The following is a 27,351-nucleotide window of genomic DNA, read 5'->3' as shown; positions in this document are numbered from 1 at the left end:
TTGCACTTCTCACTTCTTCCAAAAGGAAATTTAAATGAAGTTTTAGGCAATTATAAACTATAACTCTCTGAAGGCTGACATAAGGGAACACTGGGCAGCACCAGGCAGTTTTAGTCCTGTCTACAATAAAACACAAGGCATCAATGTAAAAACTCTTCTGTAGCACAGAAAACTCCAGGTAGCAAGGTCAGCAACAGCTAACCCTGTGTTCCTGAAGGTACAAAGGAAATGTTTGCACTGCTGTTACAGCAGTAAGGACTCAAGGCCCATTCTTTCAGCAGTCATATTTATTTTATTATGCTTTTCAGACTGGAAGTTTACTATCAAAATCAGTAGTTCTGGCACACTGAACAATTAGCAATTGTGTTCATATATGCACTCTCATGTTTACTTTCATTCCAAACAATTTAAACAAAAAAACCCTGAACAACAGCTTATTAGATCCATCAAAACAAACATTTTCTGAGGAATCAACAGAGAGACAGATATCTTAATAAAGAAGCCTGCATGAGAAGAACCAAATATTGCTCCCAATGAATAAGCTGAATGACATTGATGAAGACTGTTATATTAAGACATCTCCAGTAACATCCTTTTACACAGAAACATTGTTCACACACCTGAAAAGGAATTCCTAGAAGCCCATACGCTAGCAGTCAGAATATATCAGCTTTGATTTCCACAGTATTTGTAAAAGTTTTGGGCTTTAGTTTACTTCCCCCCCACCCCATGTTTGTGTCAACTGTTGCACACATATACAGCCTCTCATCTTTGTTAAAGAGTGAAACTACAAGCTATCACCTTGTTCAGAGATTGTCCCAAGCCATTTAACAGTAACAACATTAAACACAGAAGCAATTTCCTTCAGACAGGACTGTCAGCAGATTTGATACAGTGATCTGAATGGAGTATTTGGAAACCAACTTGTGATAGCCGCCACTCTGACAGAGCTACAGGTTTTACAGGTGACTTTTGTAAGGTATCAGTGATAGGAAGAAGCTGAACTGTATTTTCGTATTTTCATATGTCCTAGTTGCATTGACATTTCACTGTTCAGCCAAGGCTTGTTAGAACTAAAGAAATTGCAGTAATAACCCATATGCAGTTGCTTCTCACCCATTGATTCTATGAGGCTAATTTAATAACCCCAGAAGTCCAGTATTCATATAACCTCAACATTTAGCTCTTCAAAACTAGAATAAGAAGCTGAACAACTTAGAAAGGCATATTTCAAGATAATGAAACACTTCAGCTGGGCTATTCAAGACCTTATGTCAAGCCATAGAACAAAGTAGAAGTTTGTACAAAGTATTTTCATTTATTATTGAAAGAAATCCTGATGGCTTCATGCTCTTAGCAGTGTGATGTAAAAGTGGAAGCACTTCAAAATATCACCTTGTTTTTACATTCCTCTTTGAGTTGATTATATTCCTGGACTTTGAGAAACCCTGTTGGATTGTTGTGCAGGTTGGTGTCCTTGTATACAAACCAAATATTTCCTGCCCATAAAGCCATATTAAGCAAACCAAACACCTGTAGGTCAAAGAAAAAGGGCAAGATTATTTTTTTTTTAAAGAAAACAAAATATGACTTCAAGGTAAGCCAGAAACAACTGCTATCTTTGACACCACTTTGGATATTTAAACATGCTTTAGAGTATTACAATATATTTTAACAGACTTCTTTGGAAATTTGGACAGTTTACTCTGTCCTTCACATTCAATTAAGCAAATTCTTTTTCATTACTCAGCACCTCTGTGTATGCACATCAAGAGCACATGGTTAATTATTACTGGGCCAATAAATAACAGCCAGAGTTTTGAAAAGCAGGATTCAGTCTCATTTGCCCTGTTGTGAAGTTTGTTCTATGAACATGAGCTTTGTATCATTGTATTACAAGGAACCTCTTCTGGATGTACAAAATGCTCACATTTGATTAAAAAATCAGGTTCAACACCAAAAGACAGTAGGAGACCGCATTTCCTCCCTATCCATATCAATGAACCACCTGCTGTGACTCCGTAATATATTTTAAAGTGCTCTTGGCTACAGACGGAAATAGACTCATATGTGTCTGGAAATACTATATCCAATAGCTTTAGAGACAGATCCAAGTTATTTCTTCAAAGAATAGAAGAGAAACAAGTTTCCTCTTAAAAAAAAGTGTGGTCAGTGTTTTGCCACAGTATCAATGGGCCTGAATGAGAGAGAACGTCAAAGCAATCTTAACGCTAACTAACAAGTGCAATCGGTCAAAACGGGTTCTCATGTGCCATTGGCTATTTTCTACCACATTTACTGCGCCCATATGGCAGAAGACATACATACCACAGACACATTCAGAGTCCTCATGCTGCTCACAGAAGCAAAATGACACGTTGTCCCTGGTGCTTTGCAAAATTCAATTCCTGAAATAATGCTGGGCCCTGTGGATATTTTTATGTCAGCAAGTGCCTTCGCCCAAGCAGAAGTACTGACCAGCCACAAAAACGCTGTTATGACAGTGATAGCCAAGTCCTACAGAAGGGAAATACTCATTTTTAGGTTAAAAAAATTGGCATGAATGTACCCAAGAGAGCAAGGCAGAAACTATACCAATTATATCACCAGAACAACTGCATCGGTGCTAATGATCACAAGAAAATTCAGCCATTAACAATGTTGTAATTACAACACAAATTATAATCTGTGTTGATAATCAGCTACAAAACACTGTCTTTTGCATCAAGCATAAGCAACGTTACTCTTTGTAAGAGGTTAGTTTCTAAAAATCAGCTGCCTAGTACTTATAAAAATTTAAGTCAAATTTCAGTAAAGTGGGGGTCATAGGGGAGAAAGTACAGAGGATTTAAGTCTGAGGACAGATATGCTAAAATTGTGCTTGAAAGGTCACTAGGTCTTTTTCTGGCATGTCTGAAATGTCTCATTCTGAGGATGGGGACTTTGGTATTTAAAGGTGACTAAATTCACAACATAACCATTTCCATCTGCTAATTGTATCTGCACAGGGGAAACTTCCAGAAATTAGCAGAAGAATTTCTGCCTGTGGAACAACTGCGTATACACATACTTTAAACAAAAAGGAAATCATGGTGAAAACACTTCACCTGTGGAGGCAGTACTTCATTGCACTTTGCATCAATAACTGCATAAGGTATGATGCCATGGACATTCAAGGACTTTGGGTCCCCTTTCCTGTTTGAGCGCTGTAGTGACTACTCCGAGATACTTGTGTTCATGCTCAAGCTACCTTTTAGAACTACTAAGTATTTATAAGTGATTCAGATATTCTTGTATTAGCAGTATTTCTCATCTCTTTGTGGTTTCAAAGGCAAAACATTAAAATATCTTGGTATTACTTACAGATAAAGGAAGCTTGCTATTTTGCTGATACACATGCTTGTATCCAATATATACCACAAGGGCAGCAATGCAGTAGAGGAACACCAACACTGCAAGTGTAACAAAGAACTGTGCAGAAGAGGAGAAGTTGCCCACAAGATAGACATCAGTCCAAGTTCCACCACAGCGTTTTGGGTCTGGTGCGCTAAATGCAACAGTATTCAACCTGCAAAGATCATATCCTTTGTGTAATTAGAGTTTGCTATACTGTGGAAACTTCATACAGTCATGCTTCTCAATGACAGTGCTTTAGAGTTCTGGTCGTGTAAATTTATACATCTATAAATTGTCTTTTAGAGTAATGTATCAGTTAAACAACACAAATATTTGTCAAGATATCTGAAGATTGTTCCCTATTCTACACAGGGATACACAACAGCAGCTTCAAGAGAAGAATCTTAATCATAGAATGGTTTGGGTTGGGAGGGACCTTGAAGATCATCAAGTTCTAACCCCCCTGCCATGGGTAGGGACACCTTCCACTAAACAGCTCAAGGCCCCATCCAAACTGGCCTTGAATACTTCCAGGGAGGGGGCATCCACAATTTCCCTGGGAAACCTGTTTCAGTGGCTCACCACCCTCATCATGAGGAATTTCTTCCTAACGTCTAAACTAAATCTTCTCCCTTTATAATCTTATGATTAGAGCAACTGAAGAAAGAAATCCTAATTCTGAAGCAGAATTGACTAAACCATTTATACCTAATAACATTATTTTGGAGACTGGCAGTTAAACAAGGGCATCTGGACTTAAAAGCACCAAGTTGCATTATACCTACAAGAAAACGCAAGCACTGAAATGCCAAGCATAGGAAATTCAATAATATCAGTGCGACCAGCAGCAACCCTTCAGTGACCAGCATAGAATCGTTTCATATTCCCACTCTCCCCCTCCAAGTGCTGTTACAATGCTGTGTTTTGTGACCAAACTCTATGCTTCTATAGTAGTTTTTACTAGCTGGCCTCCAAATCCATTCTTATACTTACACCTATGCTTATTGAACACACATAGAACATAGACTCTGTGATTGTTGTAACTGCACAGCTGTGAGGACAAAAGGGAAGCCTTCCTCCTAGCATTCTGGGAAAGGAATTTGTCTCTACAAGAGCACTACAATGACCGTGGAGTATTGAGGTTTTACATACCTAACACCCTCATCTATCATACTGGAGTAAACTGAAAAGCACATATCTGCCATTGAGCTTTAAACAAAAATACTGTCATAATGGCACATACAAAACAATCTTATCTGGGCCTGCAAAGCAACTACAAATTGATGAAAAAAATAGGCTGTAAAAATTATTTGTGTTGTTTATTAATTACCTTCTTTAGCATTCATGCACTGCTAGAACAGAGCTTAAGGTAAAGTGACTCAAAGCAGTAATACAGCCTAAGGCCATTTCTACCTAATCCTTTCTGTGGGGCACCGACAACCACAACGTCTTGAACAACTACAACTAAATATTTTTTCCACTACTACAAAGCAAGCCTGTGGTTTCACATGTTCATTCAAATATATACAGCAAGTACATACTCATACGGAGGCAGATGGAGGGGAAAGCAGTTAAGAAATAACAGTGTATGAACACAGCTGACAAGATAATACTCACCTGAATGGATAAGCAAAAGCAGCTGTAACCGTTTTGTTTGCCACACCTTCGCAGGAAACTAGAAGCCTAGTTTCACCTTGAAAGCCTCCACATGTGGCAAAAGCAAAGATGGAAAAAATCTATGGGAAGCAATACATAGACTTAATAACACACACCACTAGAGCTCATAGGAAATAAAGTCAACATTTAGCTGAAACAGCTAGTGAAAGCAAGAAATAAGGACAAAGTTTGCAATGGTAAACTATGAAGTGACATCAAGAGCTAATGAAAGTGTTCAGTTTCTGTAATCCGAAACACAATCCCCTTTGAAAGGTCTTTTCTTAATGTATTTTTTGTAGCTCTAGAGCAAAGTTCTTTCAGTTGATTTTTTTTTAATGCTAAAGCCAGCATAGTACCTCTTGCAGCTGGTAAGGGAAGTGCTGTTACAAGTCTCAGACATCCACAACAGTAGATTAGAGCAGCTAGAATGTTTGTGCTGAAAGTACTGCATGCCAGCTTGACCTCCAAGTAGCTCATTTGTACATTAGCAAAACCCTAAACCCTAAATAACTGGAATGCACAACACAGCAGCACAAATTACTATGACAAACTTGTAATCAACACATAGATTTTATGTATCTGCAGAACTGTTTTCTTTCCTTCCAGCCAGAAGGCTTGGCTGAAAAGCAGCTCTGCGTTGAGCTTCCACCACCAGCAACATGAGGCAGGGAGCAGGCAGCCTGTCAGCACACACCTCTTCAAGCCTAACCAGCTAGAACACAAAAGCAAATTCAGGCCTGGGAAAAAAAGGAGAAACAGCCCCACAAGGAGAGCAAAGCCTCCCCAGCCTCACTCACCCACTCAAGGACCTTAATGAAACCCAGGGGCTCCAAGAGCAAGGCAAAGTCCACCCTCAAGCCAGCCATGCTGGAAGACACCAGAGCAGCCTGCAGAGACCAGAGACACACACCACCACCTGCCCCAGCTACTACCCCACACCCTGCTCCTCCCTATAGGGCCTGGCCCTGAGCTCCGCCCTGACACACCCATGACACACCCCCAGCCTCAATGGGCATGAACCCCCCCTGCAACCTCAGCGGGAATGGTCCTGCCTCTTGTGACCTCACACTGGGGATGGTCCTGCCCTTATGACCTCACAGTAGGGATATCCCTGCCCCTGTGACCTCACACTGGGTATGGCTCTGCCCTTGTGACCTCATAGTTGGGATGTCCCTGCCCCTGTGACCTCACACTGGGGATATTCTTGCCCTTGTGACCTCACACCAAGGATGGTCCTACCCCCGTGACCTCACACTGGAGATGTCCCTGCCCCTGTGACGTCACAGTTGGGATGTCCCTGCCCCTGTGACCTCACACTGGGGATATTCTTGCCCTTGTGACCTCACACCAAGGATGGTCCTACCCCCGTGACCTCACACTGGAGATGTCCCTGCCCCTGTGACGTCACAGTTGGGATGTCCCTGCCCCTGTGACCTCACACTGGGGATATTCTTGCCCTTGTGACCTCACACCAAGGATGGTCCTACCCCCATGACCTCACACTGGAGATGGCCCTGCCCCTGTGACCTCACACTGGGGATGTCCCTGCCCCTGTGACCTCACACTGGGGATGGCTCTGCCCTTGTGACCTCAGTGGGGACTGCCCCTGCCCCTGTGACCTCACCCTGGGGATGGCTCTGCCCCTGTGACTTCTCACTGGAGATGGGCCCACACCCTGTGATCTGATGCTGGGGATGGTCTTACCCACCGTTTCCTAACCCACCAGTTTCCTCATCTCCAAATCAGTGGCCGAGGGAGGCTGGGCTCCCTTGGGAGGGGAGAGCACAGCTGAGTGGAGCGGATGCCACTGCCATAAAGGACTTTATCTGTGCACCAGGGAAATGGCACAGTTACTGTTGCAGGATGGAACAGATTCATCTATATTGTGGAGTGTGGCAACATCCATCCGTCCTTCCCTGGGAGGCTGAGGGGCTGCGATCCGCTGAAGCTAGAAGGTGCTGCTGCAGCCAGGCCATGAGCGCTGCGGTCTCAGGGCTATGTGTCCTCATGGCCAGGGCTTGCGGGAGGGACGGCAGGTAGCCGGAAGAAGACCGCACACTTCACACAGTCTTCCATGCCGTACCTTGATTGTCAGTTTAGTGACTTTATTAGCGAACAAGGCAGAGGGTCTTGACAATTCACATGCAGTGGAAGCTTGCTGAAATCTCATCAACTACAGTTAATTTTTAAGCTTTAAATTGTTTTTGCAGTTGTGCTGTATTGTTGATATATAAATCTACAGTGAAACCAAAGAGCTAAAACTCATGCTGAAGAAGGTCCGATGCCCATGAAAGGGGCTGCCCTCTGCCCTCCTCCCTGACTGGGGACCACCAATGGTGAGGCGGCCAATGGACACAGCACTCGCTGCAGCACTTTCCTGCCTGTCCTTCAAGATCTAGAATCTTCTAGGATTGCTAGGGAACTCCTGGAAACCCTCTGAAGAACACCAGGGTATTTGGTGCTGCTCTTGGGAAGGGGTAGCTACAGGAGGCTGTGTCTGCTTCTGGCGAGATCTAACTGTTCCAGCAGCTTTAGAATCATAGAATCATGGAATAGTTTGGGTTGGAAGGGACCTTAAAGATCTTTCAGTTCCAACCCCCCTGTGAATAGCAAGGGCATGTCCCACTAGAGCAGGCTGCCCACACAAGCTCTGTGAGCTGCTCCTGGACAAAGGGTGCTGGGAGGTTTTGTCCTGGCTGAGAGCAGCCAGGCAGCCTTGCAGCTGGTGCTGAAGACATGCCAATGGAAGAGCTGGCTTGGAGTGCAGCTCCTGGTTATAGTTAGTGGATCCGGCAGTTCATGCAGAAGGGGGACAGCAGCCTTCACAGAGCAGCATATACGTGCTCAGCCGAGGTGGTGGTGGTGTGCTGCAGGTCACCAGCACAGTCTGCATCAGCTGTCCCTAGTGCATCAAAGGTCTTGGCTCACATTTAACTGCTGATGGATGGTGCCAATCTCCAGTCCTGAGGCTGAGGTGGGGTGCCTGGGGCCTCTCTCTGGGGTGGGAGATATGAACTCCTTGCCTGCATAGGTGGAACGTGTGTGTCACCAGGAGCTGTGGGAAGATGTCAGGTGCCTACATGGCATATATGCTATGATGAGAACGGGATCAATTGGATCTTCTCTGAGACTGTGAAGCTTCAGGAACTTGAATATACTTAATTCCTATAGGAGGGACAGGCAGAATCTGCGCTCCTTGAGTCAGGAAATGGAGACTCCCATGATGGTGAAGGCTAGAAAGAAGTCATTGACAGTAGAGGGAAATTCCCTGCTGCATGTGATGGAGGCCTTTATCTGCAGACCCAGTCTGCTGTCTAGGGAGGTTTACTTCTCACCAGGGATTTAAATCCAGGAAGTTGTGGATAATCAAACTCTTAATCACTGCCGCTCTTCCACATGGGCACCAACAATACTGCCAGGGAGACATGGAACATTTCAGGGATGATAACTACATTATTAGTCAACATCTTGGGAGCCTGGGTGGTTTTGTCCGCAGTTTTTCTAGTGAGAAAGAAGTGCTTGAGGTAGAGTGAACAGATCCTGCAGGTCAGCAACTGCTTGCACAGCTGGTGTGTTAAAAAGGATTCAGTTTTTAGGACCTCTCTGAGGATACACCTGACTAAATGGGGCAAACCCATCTTTTCAACAGGCTGAGGAGAGCTTTAGACTATATGTGATGGATTTGGCATCAGGGAAGAGATTATGACCTACACTTAAGTGAGGAAGTTATGGGCGGGTTTGGTAAGCAAAGGGAACAGGATGACAGGATTTTAAGGAGAGACTTTGAAAACAAGAAAGCAGGACAGAAGCCCCCCCCCCCCCTCAAGTGTAGGTATGCATGTAAGGATTTGCCCACAGAACAGCATTATGGTGGAATGTCTCATACCTTTTCTAAGTCAACATAAGTGAGTGTCTGTATGCTAACACATGGGACACAGGAGGTGTTAGAGGTCTGTGTGCACTTGAAGGGCTATGAATAAATTAAAAAGCAGCCTATTGCAGAAAAGTGATAAGAAAGCAAACAGACCAGGGGACCAGTATATGGTCTATGGGCTTGCAGACAACAACAAGCATTCTTGAAACACGGGAGGAAGAAAAGAGATTATCCCAAAGTGAATGAACAGAAATATTTGGGGAAAAGCAGGAAAGTATTAATATGCTAATAATGTACTAAACCCTTTCCACTCCAGCAGGGCTCAGGGGAGTGTTGAATCGCGTCTGCCAGAGCTTTTATATCAGTTGTCAATACGCAGCAACCCCAGTTTGGACAGGGCTGATAAAAGCTCTGAATATGAACAATAACTGCAGGTCATCTTTGAAACACTGGTGAAGATCCAGATATCTGATGTTATCCTGGCCTATCCTTTTACCACCATTCCTAAGAAAAGAGATGGAGTGACTGATGCAGAACCCACTTGATAGAGAATTAAATTAAAACAATATAATTAATGTCCAGCTACATGGTCATTTGGGAGTTAGTTTTTGTTGATCGGCCTATGTTTAAGCTTGTGCTTAAGCAGTAATGATCGAAACAGGGCTGATGCAGTTAATAGTTGCCACTGTAGCATACTTGGTACTAGATGACTCTAGAAGGATATAAAACTGATGCGAGACATGGATTTAATTAGAAACTAGGTAACTGCTAGGTCTTAAACTACAAATCAATATGATTAGTGAAAAAAAAAGTTCTTAGTATTCTGAGTCCCATTCTTTCAAAAATAAAAAGGAGTACAAGATCGTGAGGGTTAAATAGCTGGTCTCATGGTGCCTGATGAGGCTGTGGGAGAGACCAGTGGGATTCTTGTCCGTGGGGTGGAGGCATGACTCCAACAGAGACAACAAAGTGCTAGTGCTCTTGTGTGAGGAGCGAGTGAGCTTCCTCTGGAGCATGGTGCAGCAGTCTCGTTCACTAATAGTTGGGGAAGATTAATTCAAACCACTGGATGATTGAGGGTCACAGAGAGCTCGTTTACTTAGAGTGAAAGAACTTCGATTGTTTAGCTTAACAAAATTAAGAGTAACTGAATGTATTACTGCTGGCTGGAAGTACACCAGGGACTAGAAGCAGGGAAGGCAGATTTATACTAAGACAGTTTTACCACAGGGTTCACTGCATATAATCAAAGGATATAATTTATGCTGAACATAAAGTGGAAGTATGAGATTCTGGAAACATCTTCTAACAGAAGGCAAACACTGGAAGTTGTTCTGAGAGGGAGGTCAGTATATTTGCAGTATTGTTGCTTGTGATAGCAGTGGAAAAAAAAAGCCTTGATGATTCATGATGTTTTTTTTCCCATCCTAATCCCCTATGCAGTCCAAACACGGATTAATTCAGGGAAGTCCTGAGCTCTGTGTTTGTAGATAAAGCAAGAGTGGATGATTAGGTTAATATTAGCTGTCAGGGAAGATGCTGTTGCACGGGACTGCTCTGCCCACAATACTGTCCATTCAGCAACTCTGCCATAACTCTGTAAACTGCTGGTGGGGAAAGTGCTTTCCTTTCTTCCAAATTAAATAAATCTCTAATACTAAATAGCTGCCTACAAGTAGTTTCTTCTGATGCTGCATTTTTCTGTCCATTTTGTTAGCTGTCTGTTTTCTAGTATCTTTGCATGATTTTATTTACTTGTGCACTCTCAAATTTTTAAACTTCCTTCTTTGGACCTGTCAGTATACTTATGATTCTATTTATTTATCATTTGGCTCTCTAATAACAGCACTAAGCTATATTGTTCCCCTGATTTCTGTGGCACCTCTTTGCCTTTTCTCCGAGAGTTTAGAAATGACTGTTCAATGTTGTCTTTTGCTAAAAGTCTCTGAGACATTTTTCACTGCATGTGAATTTCATCTATCACATCCAAGCAGGTTTTAAGTTCTGTAGCTAATACAAGCTAGATTTTCTGAGACACTGCATCAAAATTTAAAAAATATATTCTTGGCTTTTTACACTGCATTATTTCATTTACACATAGCGACTTGGTTATTTCTGAACTATTATGTTATTTATTAGTACCATTGCTGCTTTGAATTTTATATTTCTACTGCTGCGTGTGTAAAAATTCCTGTTATTTTCTGGATCCCCATGGAAGCCACTGAAGGGCAGGCAGTCATGTCCCTCATCCCCCCATTTCTGCGTAAATTTCCAAAGGGCAAGAGGGAAGGCATCCCTTCACAGAGAGGCAGCAGCTCCTCTGGAGGATGCTTCAGAGCAGAAGTTTCTGATAGCTGCTCCTGCCTCCCAGGCAGTGTGATTTCCATGAGGAATCACAATCTACAAACGAATCCTGTGGCTTAATTTTCATAGCTCTTTGTAGGTGTTAACCAGGTAGCTGTGAGACATACCCTGCACAGTGTGCTGGTGTGTGCCTTGTTTCATAAATACACCTTGGAAAGTCATCACTGAAGAGAGAGTTCTGGAACATAATTAACTGTAAAGGACAAAGAATATTGTGTATGCACTTGGAATAAAAAATTCTAAATTACACTGTAGACTTATGAATCTTCAACCAGAATTACTTCAGTGGCTTACTGGAAAGGTTTATCTGAGAATCCTGAGTGGCTGAAGAACTGTGCAGACAGAATCCTGTTCTACCATCTAGTGGCTTGTTGTGATAGTGCATTGCTGTGGAATAAGGTTATGATTAATTTATGTTTGATAGCCATGAAACACAATAGAATTTCTTGGATGAAGGGAAGTCATTAACAATGCCATAGATACTGATTTAAAGTGGAAAGCATGGAGAAAAGGAGGCAGAACACTTTTTCTCCTTCAGCCAGACTGGTTAATCTTGGTCTGGGCATCAGTAGCATCCCTTAACATGCATTAGTGTTGCTAAAACCTAACATTTACTACTACATGTAAGCTGTATCTCATGATAAAGCACACCTCTGTACTGCTATTATTAGTTTACTTTTTGATGAATCTAGACGTCAACACACCCACCTTTCACATTCTGAAATCTCTGAGAACTAACCTAGTAAGTTCAGTTTTGACCATATCACACCTCTTTCAGGCAATATCCATCCATCACACTTCAGCCCACTGCTGTGTTTTCTAGTGCTTTATGTGCTGCAAGATTGGCACTGACGGTTAACTAAACATACTCCACCCATGGCTGCACTTTTCTCTCCAGGGGTTTATACTGTCACACATTTGAACTGCTCAGGTCAAAAAACAAACCCGTGAACAGGTTCCTTTTTTTTCATACCAAATGGATGTGCAAAAACTTGTGCTGGCACAAAGCAAGATGTAGTTTGAGGAAATCCCAGGAGTGTTCTGAACACAAAGAGCAGGAGAATTTGGCTCCCAGAAGAAAATCCCTTGGGAGCTCCTAAATGTACTGAATCGGACTTGAGATCAGATCTACGTAGGGGTTACAAAGGACCTGTTGTAGCATAGTGACTCTGAGAATTAAAGAAGCTTTAAAATGTGATGGATGGATAAAATGCAGCATCCATGCTACAAGCTGAACTACTGCTGCTATGCTGCTGCACAGCTAATGCTGATATAAAAATTGTTTGCATTTCTAACCAAACCTCATTAGAAGTTTATGTATAATTAGTTATATAACAAAGCTGAATGCATTACTTTTTTTCTTTTTTATTTTTCTTGAAGGTTCCAGATTTCCCAACTGCTGACAAAGGATGTGTTAATGACATCATTATGAATTTCTGTTGTTTACTGTTTTCTTCAACAAGTAGTAATTTTATTGACTTTGGCAGAGAGATTGGTGTTTTGCATGATTTCAATAGATTTTGTGACACAGAGGCATAATATAAACCAAGATGTTCCAGAATAAACAGGACTATTACTACCAGATGGAAATAGTCCTGGAGCATTATTGGACTTGAAAAAAACAAAAACATTATAAGAAAAACATTTTAGGAGTCAGCTTAATGATCTTGAAAACAATATCTAAGTATAAAATGCTGGGTTTTGAGAAAGCAACGGAAGGATATAAATAGTAATTGTTTCAGACCTTACTCCTTTAATGTCTAAGCACATATTTAGAATACGCTAGTCTTTAAAAGACACGCCAACATGCTTGAGTTAGTGAGCTAACTATACAAAGTATTTTGAATCTGAGATGAGATATTTCTGATTATAAAACAAATCAAGGGAGCTAAAACTCACAACATATTCCGGCAGCAAATGTAAATGTATGTGAACTTAGAGACAGTAGATTTTGGCTGACCTTGTTTGTAGAGCTGCTCAAATGATTAATTGTGATTTTCAGATGAATTCTAAATTTATCCTAGTAACAATAGCTTATGCAATCAGTGGATAATGAGCCCTGACACATGACAGGTTTATAACTCAAATCCGGGTCATGGACTTCAGGCCACAAAATAAAAATTAATCTATTCAACAGTACAAATATTTTTCATTCTAAATGGTGAGAAAGGAAGTCTTATGTACTTGGGTGGAATAATTGTACACAAATACAGATGGTCAAGCAGGTATTATTTGTCTGCCAAATGAGACACAATAGATGTTTTGAAATAATCTGTTAAGGATTTGGAATCAATGAAATGCACTGGATAGACCAGACTTTTTAGATCACAAATTGTAAAAGTACAGATGGATTAAATAAAATGGAAACAGTCAAGACAAGTCAAGTGAAAACTGAAATAGGGGGCATAATACAATAGAAGTGTTGCTACATAGTTAATTCAGTTATTATCTGACTGGATTAAATTTTCTAGAAAACAAAATACAAACCAAAGAAGTCTCAAGCTACCTATACAAATAAAAAAGCCTTTCTTAATGTCATAAAATGCAAATGCTTCTCAGTGGAAGAAAACAGTTCATAAACCTTTAGTCCAAAATTTCATAGCCTTCCAAATGCAAGGGTGAGCTCTCTTTTTGATGCAAGCCAAGAGTTTGACCAAATGCAACTTCATGAATTAAAAGCAAATTACATTCTTCACACTGTAATTTGGTAGCTGCATGTTTAATATCATTACTCCAAGGCTGCTTCAACACTTGACATTTAAGAGGAACAAAACGAGTAGGCACATGGTGACCCCTGGCCTTTTCTTGCCATATCCAGAGTCAGGGAATGAATTCGGTCACTACCCATACCTGCCTTCACACTGCAGGCTTCAACAGGAGCACTGTTTTCACAGAATGGGGAGCAAATGAGGATACCATGTTGCAACGGATGCCATATGAGGATGTTCCAATGATGCCAAATCATCCAGGGAAAACAATATCACAGAGAAAACAGGAAAAAAGGATCTCCTATAGGCTACCTGACAAGTGCAGAACTTCAAATGGTCTGTAAAAAAAACGGCCCTCATAGAAAGATTTTTAAAAATCAAGCCCAAGATTTACTGTAAGAATTTTTCCAGTTTAATTTTTAAAAAGTCTTGTTGTTCCAGAGCCTTATCAATGTGGTGAATGGCAGTGTAAGTCCAGTGTAAAATGGGGTATAAAATACAGGAGAAAACTTCAGTTTCCCAATATGCTTCAGCTGCAGTAAATTAAAAGTGGCTGGAGACCTTCCTGAAAATGAATGCCGGCTGACATGATATTATCTGACTCTGCTCCTAAAGCCTCAGCCTCTAAACCATGATGGCTGTATGACCTGGTGGGAACCATCCTGGTTCCTGGGAGTTATCTGGGAGCATGGCCATGTGTCCATCTCCTGCCCTGGAGTGCTTCACCAGTTTATGAGCCAACGACACTCCAGGCCAGGTGGCTCTACTACCTGTTTTTAAATTTTCTTGTAGAGAAGCAGCATTTCTGAGGGACGGCTGGAGCAGTCGTAGGGAGAGAAGTTGCCTGGGATTTCTTTCTTGTTCCGTGTTGCAGTGACTGGGATTACTCTCCCAGCTCTCCAGGCACTTAGCTGCTTGTGTCAGCCCTTGCAAGCCTGATTTCTCCCTTCAGCCATCACCTCCTTCCTTCATACCGCCTCCGATTTTCACAGGATCTCTTGCATGTTAATCAATCCTGGAGGAATTTTTCCAGCCTCCTGTGATGGGAGATAGAAGGCAGCAGAAGGCTGGCAAGAAGCCAGGCAGGCAGTGGAATAATAATACTGCCTTGTCTGCTCCAAACCCATTTTATTGTAAGCATCCTGCTGTACAAGCCATTTCACGAGCCATTTATCATATTCACAAATGAGCCCTTTACTTGGAGGAAATTTTGTAGAATAGAAAGCTTAGAATGAAAGTCTAAGTCACCTAATTATGTGATTGCTCAGAGGTCATTTTTGCATACGGTGCCCCTGTCATTGCAATGTGTCCTTCACCAAATATCTGCACGTCAGTAGAGCACTGCGCGTAACGTGTGCCTTACGTATGTACAGCACATTAAAGCCTCTGGCTCTGCTGTGCTGTAGGAGATGCCTATTGTGCTGTCACCTCGGGGTCACGGGCAGCTGCTGCGCATGTGTCTGTGTATGAGCATATAATTTAAAACAATCAAACCCGGGGTCGGTTCTAGGAACTAATACTGCTCACCTTTTATCGCTGGAAATGCTGTGTTTTGACTAGCTTCCTGGGGATTTTTCCAGTAGCTGGTTTAATCCGTCTCTCTGGTAGCCTGTCAGCCTCAGGCAGCATTTTGGTAGTGTGTATTAGTGAAACATAAAGCTGGAACAACCTCTGAGGGCCACAGGCAGTGAACTGTGAGGCTGTCCCAGCTTGGCTGGTTCTGCAAAGGCATAAATGCACTGCTATTTCCTCCCTTCATCCTTTCTGCACCGAGCACATACAAAATTCTTGCCTATGCATAGGGCCTAAAATTTCTACCTTCTCCGTGCTTTCGTGTTAACATCTAAGAGAGAGGGTTTGGGGATTTTTTGGAGCTCCTTCAAACAGGTATATATAGGCTTGGCACATAACATATATGCACATAATTTACATTAAGCTATAAATTTCAAGCACCTCATTAAAATGCATATTGTTAATGGAAGGCAGAATTTAGGACCTAAGTGTTTTGGCAAAACCTTCTGTAAGATGGAGCTTCATTTAATTTTTCCATTAAGTTGATATAAATCAAAAACAACACCCTGCAATCCATATCATAAAAAAATGGATGCTATAGAGTATCTCCTGTGGAAGTAGATAGTTTTAGTTGAAGAACTTGGCTTCAGTGCAAAAGCGTGGAGTTAGAAATCAACCCAGACAAGAGCAGTCATACACAAAGGTATGTGTTCTGTGGGAATACTGCAGTCTTCTCTGTATTTGTAAGATGAGGTTCTCACCTGGAGAGATACCACAAAAACTGGGTGTAAGGAAGACATTTTTACATTGAGGGTGGTGAAACACTGGAACAGGTTTCTTAGAAAAGCTGTGGATGCCACATCTCTGAAGTGTTCATTGCCAGGTTAGATGATGCTTTGAGCAACCTGATCTAGTGGAAAGTGTTCCTATCCATGTCAAGGGGGGTGGAACTAGATGAACTTTAAAGGTCCCTCCAACCCAAACCATTCTATGATTCTATGAAAAATTATGAGCTCTCTGAGTTACATGGATTCACCCTTTCCCACCACCTTTTCTCTGGATGAGGCATTATGATAGCTGTTCAGTTCACTGTGTTGTACAAAAGATCCTTTTTGCTACAGTGCCACAGGGGAATCACAGAATCATAGAACCGCAAGGTTGGAAAGGACCCATTGGATCATCGAGTCCAACCAAGGGAAGGGACTCCTTCACCAAGTGCCACGTGTCACAAATCATCTGAGGCTGCGGGAAACACTTCAATAGCTTCAGGTATCTTTCCCCAGGATTTGAGCACTGCCAGATGACAAACTATAGGATCAGACAGGTTCTAGGTCTGATCTAGTATGGACTTATTTTGGCAATATAAATTTACAGTTTCCCACACCACACTGTTGATACTCATCTTCATGTGCTCTCAGTAGACTAATTCCTCGGTGTCTCTCTTTTAACCTCTTTTTGGCAAATTTCCATTGCCAAGTGAGATGGGTTTAATGGCTTGGCACAGTGTTCAAGGGGTGCAGGAGGTGTCCCTGTTGAACCGTGAATGTCAGCAAGCCATTAGCTGAGTCTGTTTATTCCATGCTGACTACTTGACTTCCACTTAAACTGTTCCATTAAAAATAAATGTGTTCTTCTGATGGCAAGAAGGCAGTCCTCGCATACAAAGCCCGGCAGTAGAGGCTCGCCGTACAGATCTGTCAGCAGCACCTGGCTCAGCCCCAGTCCTCCTGGCTGGGGACAGTCGTGGGCTGTCACATGCCCAAGGCCAGCCTGGAGTGCTGCCTTGCCCACTCAGACATGCCAATGTCCTTTCACACTCACAAGACCCTGACATGCCTCGGTCCAAAGAGCTCTGCATACTTGGCAGCCAGCCCATTTGTGATTTTCCAGCGGCACGTGTTCAGTGACTGCTGCCGTTAGCTTTGGCAGATGTAAGGAAAACATTTTGTAACCCTGGAAAATTCCCAGTACTCACACTTCAGCTGACTGGTTAACAACATCCTCCTCCAATGGCACCTCTGGACAGACAAGTGTTGAGGAGTGTAAGATGTAGGCTAGAACCTTAGCAAAGAAGGAAGGAAGAAGGACAGCGAGAGGAGAAGGCAAAAAGCAAGGAGCAATTTTTTCTCTTTTCAAGAATTTCATTATAATATTTTCTTATTCCAAGTTAATAGTTCGTCTTCAAAACCATGCCATTTTTAAGCCATGCAGTTAGCTTAAAAAACAGGCTCTTGATTCAGCTAAGATTCCTTTTCATTTGTCTTCTGATCCCTTACCTTTAGGAGGTGACATTTGCCAGCTTTTCTCTGCAGTCTCAGTGGCTGAAAACCTACTTTTCATTATCATGAAAGCTGAGATCCTCCCATAATCACATGACTTCAGAAGCTGGGGATAGAAGTAGTACATGATGTCCCACAGGACCAGTCATTGGAGTACTGGCAACACTGCAAAATTTCTCTGGAGAGCGCGTCCTGCTGTGCTTAATGTCCCAAAGATAATGTACAAAGTCTCGAATGAGCAGAAGGAGCAATCTAAAGGTCACATTCAACCCTGTGCCGTGAACCAGCCCAAGTCTATGGATCACATACCTTTCAAGTAGGATCTCACCATCTAGGCAATGCTGACATTCACATTGACCTCAAGACTGGATTGAATTCCACTCCAGGTGCATTCAGAAGAGCCAACAGCACTGCTGGTGAATGTAAAAGTGAATGGAAACAAAATATTAGAACTAGAAAAGAGTTTGGTCTTATTTTTAATTCTTCCTGATAGATGTTTGTTCCCTCTGAACTTCTCTTCTGTTGAACAAAAATTGTATCTAATTCAGAAAGTATCTTTTGAATTAATGTAATGGTAAAACATATATAGTAAAAAATATATTAAGCTTTTTTATTAATATTTGACATGTATATAAAATATGCATCTATAGAAATAAAAAGCTTTCATTTTTACATGTTTTTAATTAGAATGTTGTAGATTTTCATTTTGAAAGCATGTTTAATTCTGAAATTTGCCTTATTTAATAATTATAATAGATTCCAAGCTGAACAGACACAGAACATATCTTTGGATCCAACAAGATCTTTCAGCTATGTGTGAATAAAATATGTTTTCTTTCAAATGAACTATTAAGAAAATAAGTCCTTGGCATAGGACTGATTTCAGCCACTCTGACAATGCAGAAGATTGTTCAGGACCCTGCAGGGAGCCAAGGCTGGAAGCAGCAGAGGTCCCACAACTTCGCTGTGCTCCTACAAAGTCGTTAATGACTTTTGCTACAAGAACTGCTTTGGGCAGAGGAGATCACATTGCACTCAGCTGCTGCCTCTTACTCCAGCCCGTGCAAGGGCACTTTGGTTTGAACTAGAGCTCATGCAAAAGGTTGCAAGGGAGCAGCAGTGCCTATGCATTTTGTAATCAGCTGGCAGGGCATTTTCTATGTTCCTCTTAAGGTTAAACACCCAAATGCCCTTTCTGGTAGCTGCCTCATGGACATCGGTAGCACCACACTCAAGCAGAACCTACTTATCTCAGGATGCAAGTATTTCTATTGTCATATTATAAGAATTATTATTAAGGGAAGGAAAAGCAATAAGATGCTTGTCAATGTTTGGGGTTTTTCTCTAGTATTTGCTCAGTTAGGTAGAGAGTTTCATTATCTTCTTGGTTTTGGAGCAAATTTGAGATGAAGGTTGTGCTGAGGATTGGATTTCTTTCTATTTATGTTGACAGTTCCGAGAGGAAGGGGCATGTGCTGCAAGAGGAGTCCTTGGCTACTCCAAGAGTTCAGAAAACTCTGCCTCAGCAGCACGTTTTGCGGGAAGCTGTTTGGTGCAAGTACTGAGTGGGCATTTTCTGGCACATTTTGCCTCCCTGCTGTTTTCCCAGTGCCTTTTCCATGTCAGCGGATAGGGTAGAGCCCCCCAGCATAGGGTGGGGTGACATGCCTGATTGTGGTTCAGCACAAAAATAAAATGCCGAGCAATGGAACATGCTTAGACAGGAAATAACTTACTGCGTTTCGCAGCTGCTATGACAGCAATATTTATGTCGGATTTTCCCTAGCAGAAAGCAAAAAGTAAGTCTGTTCAACAAAAATACGGCCTGATTCCTGTATGGATGAGCTGTCACCTCTCTCTGGAAGGTGGTTTTCTACAGCCCATGTGCACAGAGAGTTAACCACGCAAGCTGCCAGTGGTGGACAGTTGTACATTTGTCTTTATCTACAAGATGCACAGCTCTGAGTAAGGAAAAATGGTGATTTAATTCTGTTTGCCCGAACACAGTAAGAAACAAGGAGGGATTTTCCAGTAGCACTTGAGGCAGTTTCATTTTCATTGCCCTTGAAATAGAGATTTATAGTCCTGTCACTTGATGGCAGCTGCTAGCACTCTTAACTCCTGTACTGCCTTTGAGGAAGAGGGTAATAATCTTCAGTGACAAAGAAGTCTTCTCTGGTCATTTCATGTTATAAAACTTGGGATTTTTTGGCACCAGAACTGGCTTCATTCTAGTTTTCACTGCAGTTGTGCTGCTTCTAAAAAAAAACGCTAAGCTGTCTGCTCAGCCCACTGGCACAGGGACGAACCTCATCTTGGCAGATAGGTGTTTATTAGTTTCTTTTTTCTTCACAATTTTCTCTCTCTGTGTTGCCAAGAAAAGAAAGGACAAAAAAGAGCTATTGTTTCATCAACCCTTTCTCCAGCACTGTTGGCCATTTTTAACTTCCAAACATAGTAGGAACAGGGAGTATTTGCAAAGTTGTGCAGCAGCAATTGACTGTAGAGGAAAATCAATGCTCCTCATCAAACCAGCTCAATAGTCTTGTGTGCATCCCCAGTGGTTTTGTTTCCATATGCTATGTTTTGCCCTAGTAACAACTCCAGTAGTCATTACCAACTTGAGCTCTATGTTTTACCTGCAAATGTTTCAACTTGGACAAGGTATTAACAGACTCAGGTTAATTCACCTTCTTCAAAATGTGCAGAAAAGGAGATGTACACCAATGAGTTTGGGATTCCTTGTGAAATGGTGTAGGAAGGACTGAGCGATAAGGTACAGATGGCAGCTGTGTGCATCTACTTACTTGACAGACCTGATTTATCTGATTTACAGTGTTCTGTACGATACCAAAATCAGGCACAGCTGCTCTGGGGGACTTCAGGCCCAGGAGGATTCCTGATCTGATATCCCATCTGACCCTGCTCGGAGTAGGAGTTGGTTTTAGCCTTCTAGACCCAACAATATGGTGATTGTGTGGTCTTTTACACTGGGTGTCCCAAAGTCATTGTTTAGCCCCAGACAACAACTAAGCACCACACAGCCACTCACTCACCTTCCCGCTGCTGTGGTGGGATGGGGAGAAGAATAAAAAAAGGTAAAAATCATGGGATAAGGTTGAGACAGATTAATAAGGTAGGAAAAGGGACACATAATACTAATACTCATACTACAACTGGAATGTACAAAACAAGTGATGCACGATACAGTTACTCACCTCCCAATGCATCATGCCCATCCCATTCCTGAGCAGCGATCACTCCCCCATTCCAGCCAACTCCCCAGTTTACATACTGAGCATGATGCGATATGGTATGAAGCTATATTTGTCCAGCCTGGGTCAGCTGTCCTGGCTGTACTCTCTCCCAGCTTCTTGTGCACCTCCTCGCTGGCAGAGCATGGGAAGCTGAAAAGTCTTTGACAATTGTATGCTAGGCTGAGGCGGTCCCTTCAGGCTCAGATTTCTCTGTGCTTGGGGGAAAGCCCAGCCCAGCTCCTGCCCAGTGGCCACCACAGCATCCAGACTGCAGAGCATCACCTGGTGCCTCCTGGGATGTCCAGTGCAGTTCTACACCCAGCTCATGCTATAGCCCCAGTTCAAACAGCAATAGTAGGAAATTTTATTTTATTTAATTTGGATTTGCTTTTTCTATAAACATGATAAGAATGTTTCAGCAATTGAACTGGGGGAATCCATTAAATACCTATCCCCACTGGCAGCTTTCTGATCTCCTCTATTTTTAGATAGAATTGGTTTCTTTTCAGGACTATCTTTATTTTGATTATTTATTTAGGATATTTGGCAACCAAACTAGTATAAAAAATGCTGCCTTGACCCCAGATCCAGCCTAGCAGCTTTGAGGCTTTGCAGACTGGAAACCAATGCTAGGCTTACAGAGGGCGCTCAGCTGGAGGCCCATGGCATGGGCACCATGTATACCACCCACCTTTGCCTCTACTCAACGCCGCCTGAGCAGGGGCTGTGTCCCTCCCCTACCTGCTTGTTTTTTGGGGGTATTTTCTCTGCATAGGTCTATGAGGCTTTCTACAGGGAAATAATTAGTAACCTCTACTAATCACAGAAGAAATTGGGTAGAATCCCGCAGAGGAACCCTCTAGTTAAGATCTAGAAATTAATCTTGCCAAGAGGCAGATTGGACATCACCAGACTGAGTTTGTCCTCCTCAGACAACTACAAAATAGAAGGATGTCTTTACCAGTGCAGTCCTGAGTCTGTGCAGGGAAGCATTCGTGCTCAGCAGTGGGTTCGCTCTCAGGCTGATGATTCCTAGAAGCTGTGACCTGGTAGAAAAATTCCATGTGACAGCACATACATGTCTTTCGACATACAGTTGACAACCAAATGCCTTTGTGGACAGGTTGAGCAGTATGTTGGAGCTAGGTTACTTGTCTGACTAGACACTGTGGGGAAACCAGGTGTCAATCAATCCCAGCCTTTTTAGCTCTAGCCTTGATTATGTGAAAGGCCATCTCATTCTGTGAGCTCGTACCCCACATCCCATTATGGTCCAAGGAAGTTTCTTACCTGCCTCCTCATTCCTGCTGCTGGGGCACTTGAAGGCTGTGTAACCAGTTCCCAGCCAACAGCCAGCTGCCAGAGACACTGTCATCGCGATCCTCACCAGGAGGTTCCCATGGAGAGCGTGCGGCAGCACAAATGACTCGTTCACTTGTCACATTGATTTTTAGAATCTCCCTTATGATTTTGAGTTGATGTCTCCTCAGGGTGTCCTGGCTTCAGCTGGGATAGAGTTAATCTCTCTCACACCAGAAAAGGGCAGGGGAACCCATAAACATGTAGAATGCAAGTTGACATTGACTCGGCTTCAATGACACTATTTTGGGCTGCAGAGCTGTTATTTGGGCTGCTCTGCTCTTCCTGACTCCTGCCAGTGCACTGCACGTGACTGGGAGACCTCAAGCTCATGGTCTGGGTTTCACCCCTCCCACTGTCCCACTGGCTGCTTTTGGAACTTTGTGGCTTCTGAAGGGTGAGAATAAGGCTCCAACAGCCCAGCTAAATCCAACTCAAGAGCAGTGCCATCAGGAGCTGGGAGACAAAGACTCCCCACCAACAACAAAAGCCCAGGTGATGAGGGAAGCTGCTGCATCACCCACGATCTCAGTGGGAGGACATGTCCCTCTTCACCTGCTGTGGGGGATATTGGAGCCCCAGCTGCCCCTTTGAGAAGATGTTAGACTACACAGCAAGGAGGCAAAAAAATGCCCAGCTGCCTGGGAGAGCAGTTTGTATATGATCAAGTGAGAGGGGGTATCATTCTGTCTTTCTGGGTTTCAGATGCATCTCCTGCTTCAGCTGGGAACCTGTGCAAGGGGCAGGTTTGCACTGATTATACACTACCTGCTATTATAATGTTGTTTCAGCCCTAAGAGGATAAAAATTGCCAGCAGTAACTCTCAAGAAGACTTGCAGTAGGATGTAAAGGAAAGATAGGCCATTTAGTGTCTTCTCTAACAACCACAAACCAGCATGTTATTTTGGTACTTAGGAATTTGAATGAGAAGGCCACAGCTGCACACAACCTGCTTGGTTGCAACTCCAGTGGCTTATGAAACATGCTGTGCAAATATAAGTCATTATTGTTGCCTTCTTGGCCTTAAGCCACAATAAAAGGTATCTGCAATGAGCCACAGTCTCATGCCTTTGGTATGTCGTGGGGCCTAAGGCCAAAGGCATCATCATTTCATCCAGCTGGGAAGTGCATTAATTAATACCTTGCCAGTGCAGGCTGTGGACAGCATCATTCCAGGAAGAAGTCTTTCTTTTCTGTTTTGGCCTTAATCCTGCCGTATTCAAAAAAAATGAGGACGAATGTCAAAACCAAACAATTGGTTTTGTGTTCTTACTGTGGTGCAGAAAGCATTGGGCTGGGCAGGGGTGGAGGAAGGGAAAAAGACAGTTTACTCCCCTATTTTTAATTATTTCCTTTGGTTTCCCCCACCCACTACTTATTCCCAATATATTTCCTGGACAAAAATACCTTCAAGAGAGGACAGGATCGTGACTGGACTTTTTCCTTGTTCTGAACGTGCCTCACAATTCTACCAGCCCAGAATACTTCCTTTTTGGGGTAAAAACCAGCAGCAAACTGTAATAAACCTTCTAAGGTTAGCTAGCATTGGTTAGTAAGACCAACACGTGCCTTTAGTTTAATGTTTGTTCTTTTCTTATTAGGTTTCTTGCACTGCCTTTGGTGATGAGGGAGAGAGCCAGAAATGCTTCACCTGTTGCTTTGATCCTGTGCTATTCTGAAAACTGAAAATAAACTCACCAAATAGGGGCAAATCAGTGAAACAAATACAAATAAGGGAATGCCAACGTTGTCTCAGCCCTTCCCACCTTGTGTGCAGGCTCAGGCAAACCATGCAGTGGATGTGTCCCACCTCTGAGCTGCTGGGAAAAAACAGTGATAAGGCAGAAGGGACTTCCCAATTTCTAACCAACATTATTTTTGCATCAGAGTATTAGAAATATTTGGTTTCTATGCAGCTTTTCAGAGGAGGTGCGAGCTACATGCTAACCTTTCCGAATGCACAGTTCGTCCTCACTGCTGCCAATCAGGGAGTTTTTCAAGCCCATTTTGGAAGAGATACCTGTAGAGAAAGTGCTGCCACTGCGCTAGGTCATCAGTTTATTCTAGACCACAGGCATGAAGCCTCACCTCTTTCCCCACCCCCTACCCCGCAACTTTCTTGCCAGGGCTGCTTACCACCCTCCTCCTAGGAGGGGGTGAACTTTCCACTCCCCAGAAATCCAAATTTCAAAGCTGTTGTGAACTGATGAGCACCACATGTTTTGGATTAGGTCAGTTTAAACATTTTGATTTTATAAAATGTAAAAAATACGTTATTTTTATTTAGATTCTATTTATTTTTTCTGTTTTTTTTTTTAATTCTAAGTCTGTGTTTTTAACTCCAACTGCAGATAAATTCCATATTGGAAGAATTATACTGACAAATTCAGCATGTCAACAGTTTCAAAACTTTTCTAACCAGCTCTAAAATGGGCAGATTCATTGAAACCAAGCCTTTCTGCAAACTCTTCTGGTTTTAGTGAACTGGCATTTTTTAAGGAAAAATATGCTTCACAGGAGAAATTCCAGTTCTCTTTGCCCAAATTATTGTATAAAGGCTTTCATAACACTGAAAAGGTCAGTTTGTTTTCTCGGAGAAAGCAAGCTCATAGTTTCTTCTACTGTCCTCCTCTAACTTGAAAGGAAATAAACATAGATAAATGTTCCCCTTTTGGCAGTACAAGTGCCATTTTGTATTTCTGTAAGCACTTTATGCACTTGAAGCACCATAGGAGAAGTAATTAAGTAGCTTTAAAAGTTCTGCGGCTGAGCTGGTGAGCCTGAAGCTGTGGAAATGCTGAAGTCCCAAGGCTGAGACATCCTGTGCCTGTTGGTTTCCAGAGGTCATTGTTGGGTGTCAAGGTGCGAGGAAGTCCAGCGTCCCACAAATCCATGTGGGGTCCCTGGGTCACTGGCTGTGCTTTGTTTGGTGGCTGTGCTTCAGTTGGCAGAGCCCTGCTGAGGCTCCCAGCTTGCAAAATCCAAAAGCTTACCTTGGACTTACGTGTCTGCTCAGGCAAAATCAAGCTCTCCTGCCCCTGGCTTTACCCTTGGTTTTCCAAGCCAGAATTTCATCCTGGTTGGAAACACCACTGCTCTGATAGGGTCCTAAAGGTTAGCAGCACTTGCCCACCCTGCACCCCTGCATCCCTGCATCCCAGTCCCTGCACTGCCAGGGTCATGCCACTTACAGAGAGCACAAGTAATTCATCTCTTCTGAGCCTTGCCCTGGTTGCAGGAGGTTGTCTCTGTTTAATGCATGTTAAATTCCAGCATTGATGAAGGAAGCTGCAGTTTTAGCTCCTTGCAGGCTACAAGGGAAATCCTGCAGGTAATTCTGCAGGCTTGATGTGAAGTTATACCTGTGGCTTATCACTCAGTCAGCTAATTATTGCTTCTTTATTTGTTTGTGAGAGGTCAGTGTCTCTTTGTACTTTGAGACAAGAGATGATGCAAGGCAGTTGTGTGTAATGCAGCAGGGCAAGCAGGAGAGGACAGGCAAGTGGGAGATGATAGAGCAGAGAGTAAGGTCTGCTAATGTCTGGCGCAGCTGCAGACATAGGTGTTTGCAGCAAAAATTGTGTTAACAATGGGAATAGTGCAGGATACAGAGAATATATCATCTGCTGCAATACCCTTTGCTCTGAAACCACCAAGTCACCAAGAGGCGTGTGTGTGAATTATATTTCTTGCTTTAAGCAAGGCAGTGTTTGCTTGTGAATGGAGCACATGAGATGACATCCAGGCTTACAGACAGGCTCTACCTGCTTACAGAAGCAATCAAGTCAATTTAATGAAGACCATCTGGACTTTTCCCCAGGTACTTACTTATTCTACTGCATCTTAGAGAAACAATCTGGAGGGCATTTCCAAAAAACTGTTGTTGATAACCTGGATTGCTGGTGTTCCAGGAAAATAAACTACTCAGCAAGTATAATTTACTGAGTTCATAGGCTCTGCTCAGCCCCTCACTGGCAGCTCAGGGTATGTGCTCCTTCCCACTCAGCATGTTCCCAGCAGAAAAGTCCCAAGTCATAAACAACTGAAAATAGCAAAATGATCTCATAGATCAGTTGCTAAAAATACAGAGAAGAGTTTAGTTACAAACGCTGTGGCTGGGTGGATGTTATTTACCTGGCAGAGGAAGGCATCAGAGAATCCTGGATTCTTCCACTTTCAAAATAATTTTCCCTTTCTAGTGTTGCCTACTGCCCTTTCCTGTCCAGCGCTGAGCTGCCACCGAATCACTTAGAGAGCATCTTATTCAGAAGGAAGTGCCAATGGATGAGGCAGGAATACAGAGCGTCTCTTGTGGGCCACGGCTCTGCCGACACCTGCCCATGACCCAGGGGTGTCCTGTCTCAAGGCTGCACCAACAGGAGAGAAAAACCACACCCTGCCCTGAGAGAGCAGATGTCACCCCAAGGGAAACAAACTGCACAGAAGCAAGGTGGGTGCAGTGAGTTTGAGCCTGATGCTGCCTGAAGACCTGATGTAGATTTAACCTGAGGCTGCTCACTCACCCTCAGGACTTATCTGGAGATAGGAGGAGAGTTGCTCCAGTAGCTGCTCCTTGCTTGTGAGCCATCCAGGTGCAGGGACAGAGAGGTTCCTCCCCAACACCTGGGTGGCTCAGTCTGGTGGGAAGCACTTTGCATACTAAATAATCATTTCCCTTCCCTGCTCACACCTACCTGAGCAGGAACAACGTAGAAGAGGAAAATGTACTTCATAAGAAATCCCATTTTTAATTTGGGGTATGCTGGGTGTTTGAAGATGGTCTCCTCTTCGACCTTGGTTGGTTTGCTGGCCCCCATCCTCTCCTTGACATTACACTTCTCTGATCCAGACCTGGTTTGGATCAAAATCATTTACTTAAATTTTATCCTGCTATCAGCCGTGTGTTCAGTCTGGAAACACTAATGTCACAGTGGCCTCTCTGGCC

At 42.9% G+C, this 27,351-nt stretch overlaps 1 protein-coding gene across 8 annotated transcripts; it reads right to left on the bottom strand.

Moving 5' to 3' along the window:
• Positions 1–277: 277 nt before the first annotated feature.
• SYPL1 (synaptophysin like 1) lies at positions 278–27,195 on the bottom strand. 8 transcript variants are annotated; one of them, XM_054056181.1, is made up of 7 exons: positions 27,101–27,195; positions 22,337–24,223; positions 21,008–22,092; positions 17,486–18,202; positions 3,364–3,568; positions 2,329–2,517; positions 278–1,533 (listed from the first exon to the last, which is right to left on the bottom strand). In XM_054056181.1, exons 4-7 carry the CDS (start codon positions 17,653–17,655, stop codon positions 1,384–1,386), a joined length of 714 nt encoding a protein of 237 aa, XP_053912156.1. In that variant the 5' UTR covers positions 17,656–18,202; positions 21,008–22,092; positions 22,337–24,223; positions 27,101–27,195; the 3' UTR covers positions 278–1,383. The 8 variants fall into 8 exon arrangements, 7 of the variants coding, with proteins under 7 accessions (XP_053912156.1, XP_053912158.1, XP_053912160.1 ...); XM_054056183.1 differs by lacking the exon at positions 27,101–27,195 and having other exon boundaries at positions 17,486–18,018; positions 18,099–18,202; positions 22,337–24,360; XM_054056185.1 differs by lacking the exon at positions 27,101–27,195 and having other exon boundaries at positions 17,486–17,895; positions 18,099–18,202; positions 22,337–24,360.
• Between the last annotated feature and the right edge of the window lie 156 nt (positions 27,196–27,351).

Source organism: Cuculus canorus, chromosome 1 (genome assembly GCF_017976375.1).
Source record: "Cuculus canorus isolate bCucCan1 chromosome 1, bCucCan1.pri, whole genome shotgun sequence".
NCBI lineage: Eukaryota > Metazoa > Chordata > Aves > Cuculiformes > Cuculidae > Cuculus > Cuculus canorus.
This window is presented reverse-complemented; position numbering and strand designations above follow the sequence as displayed.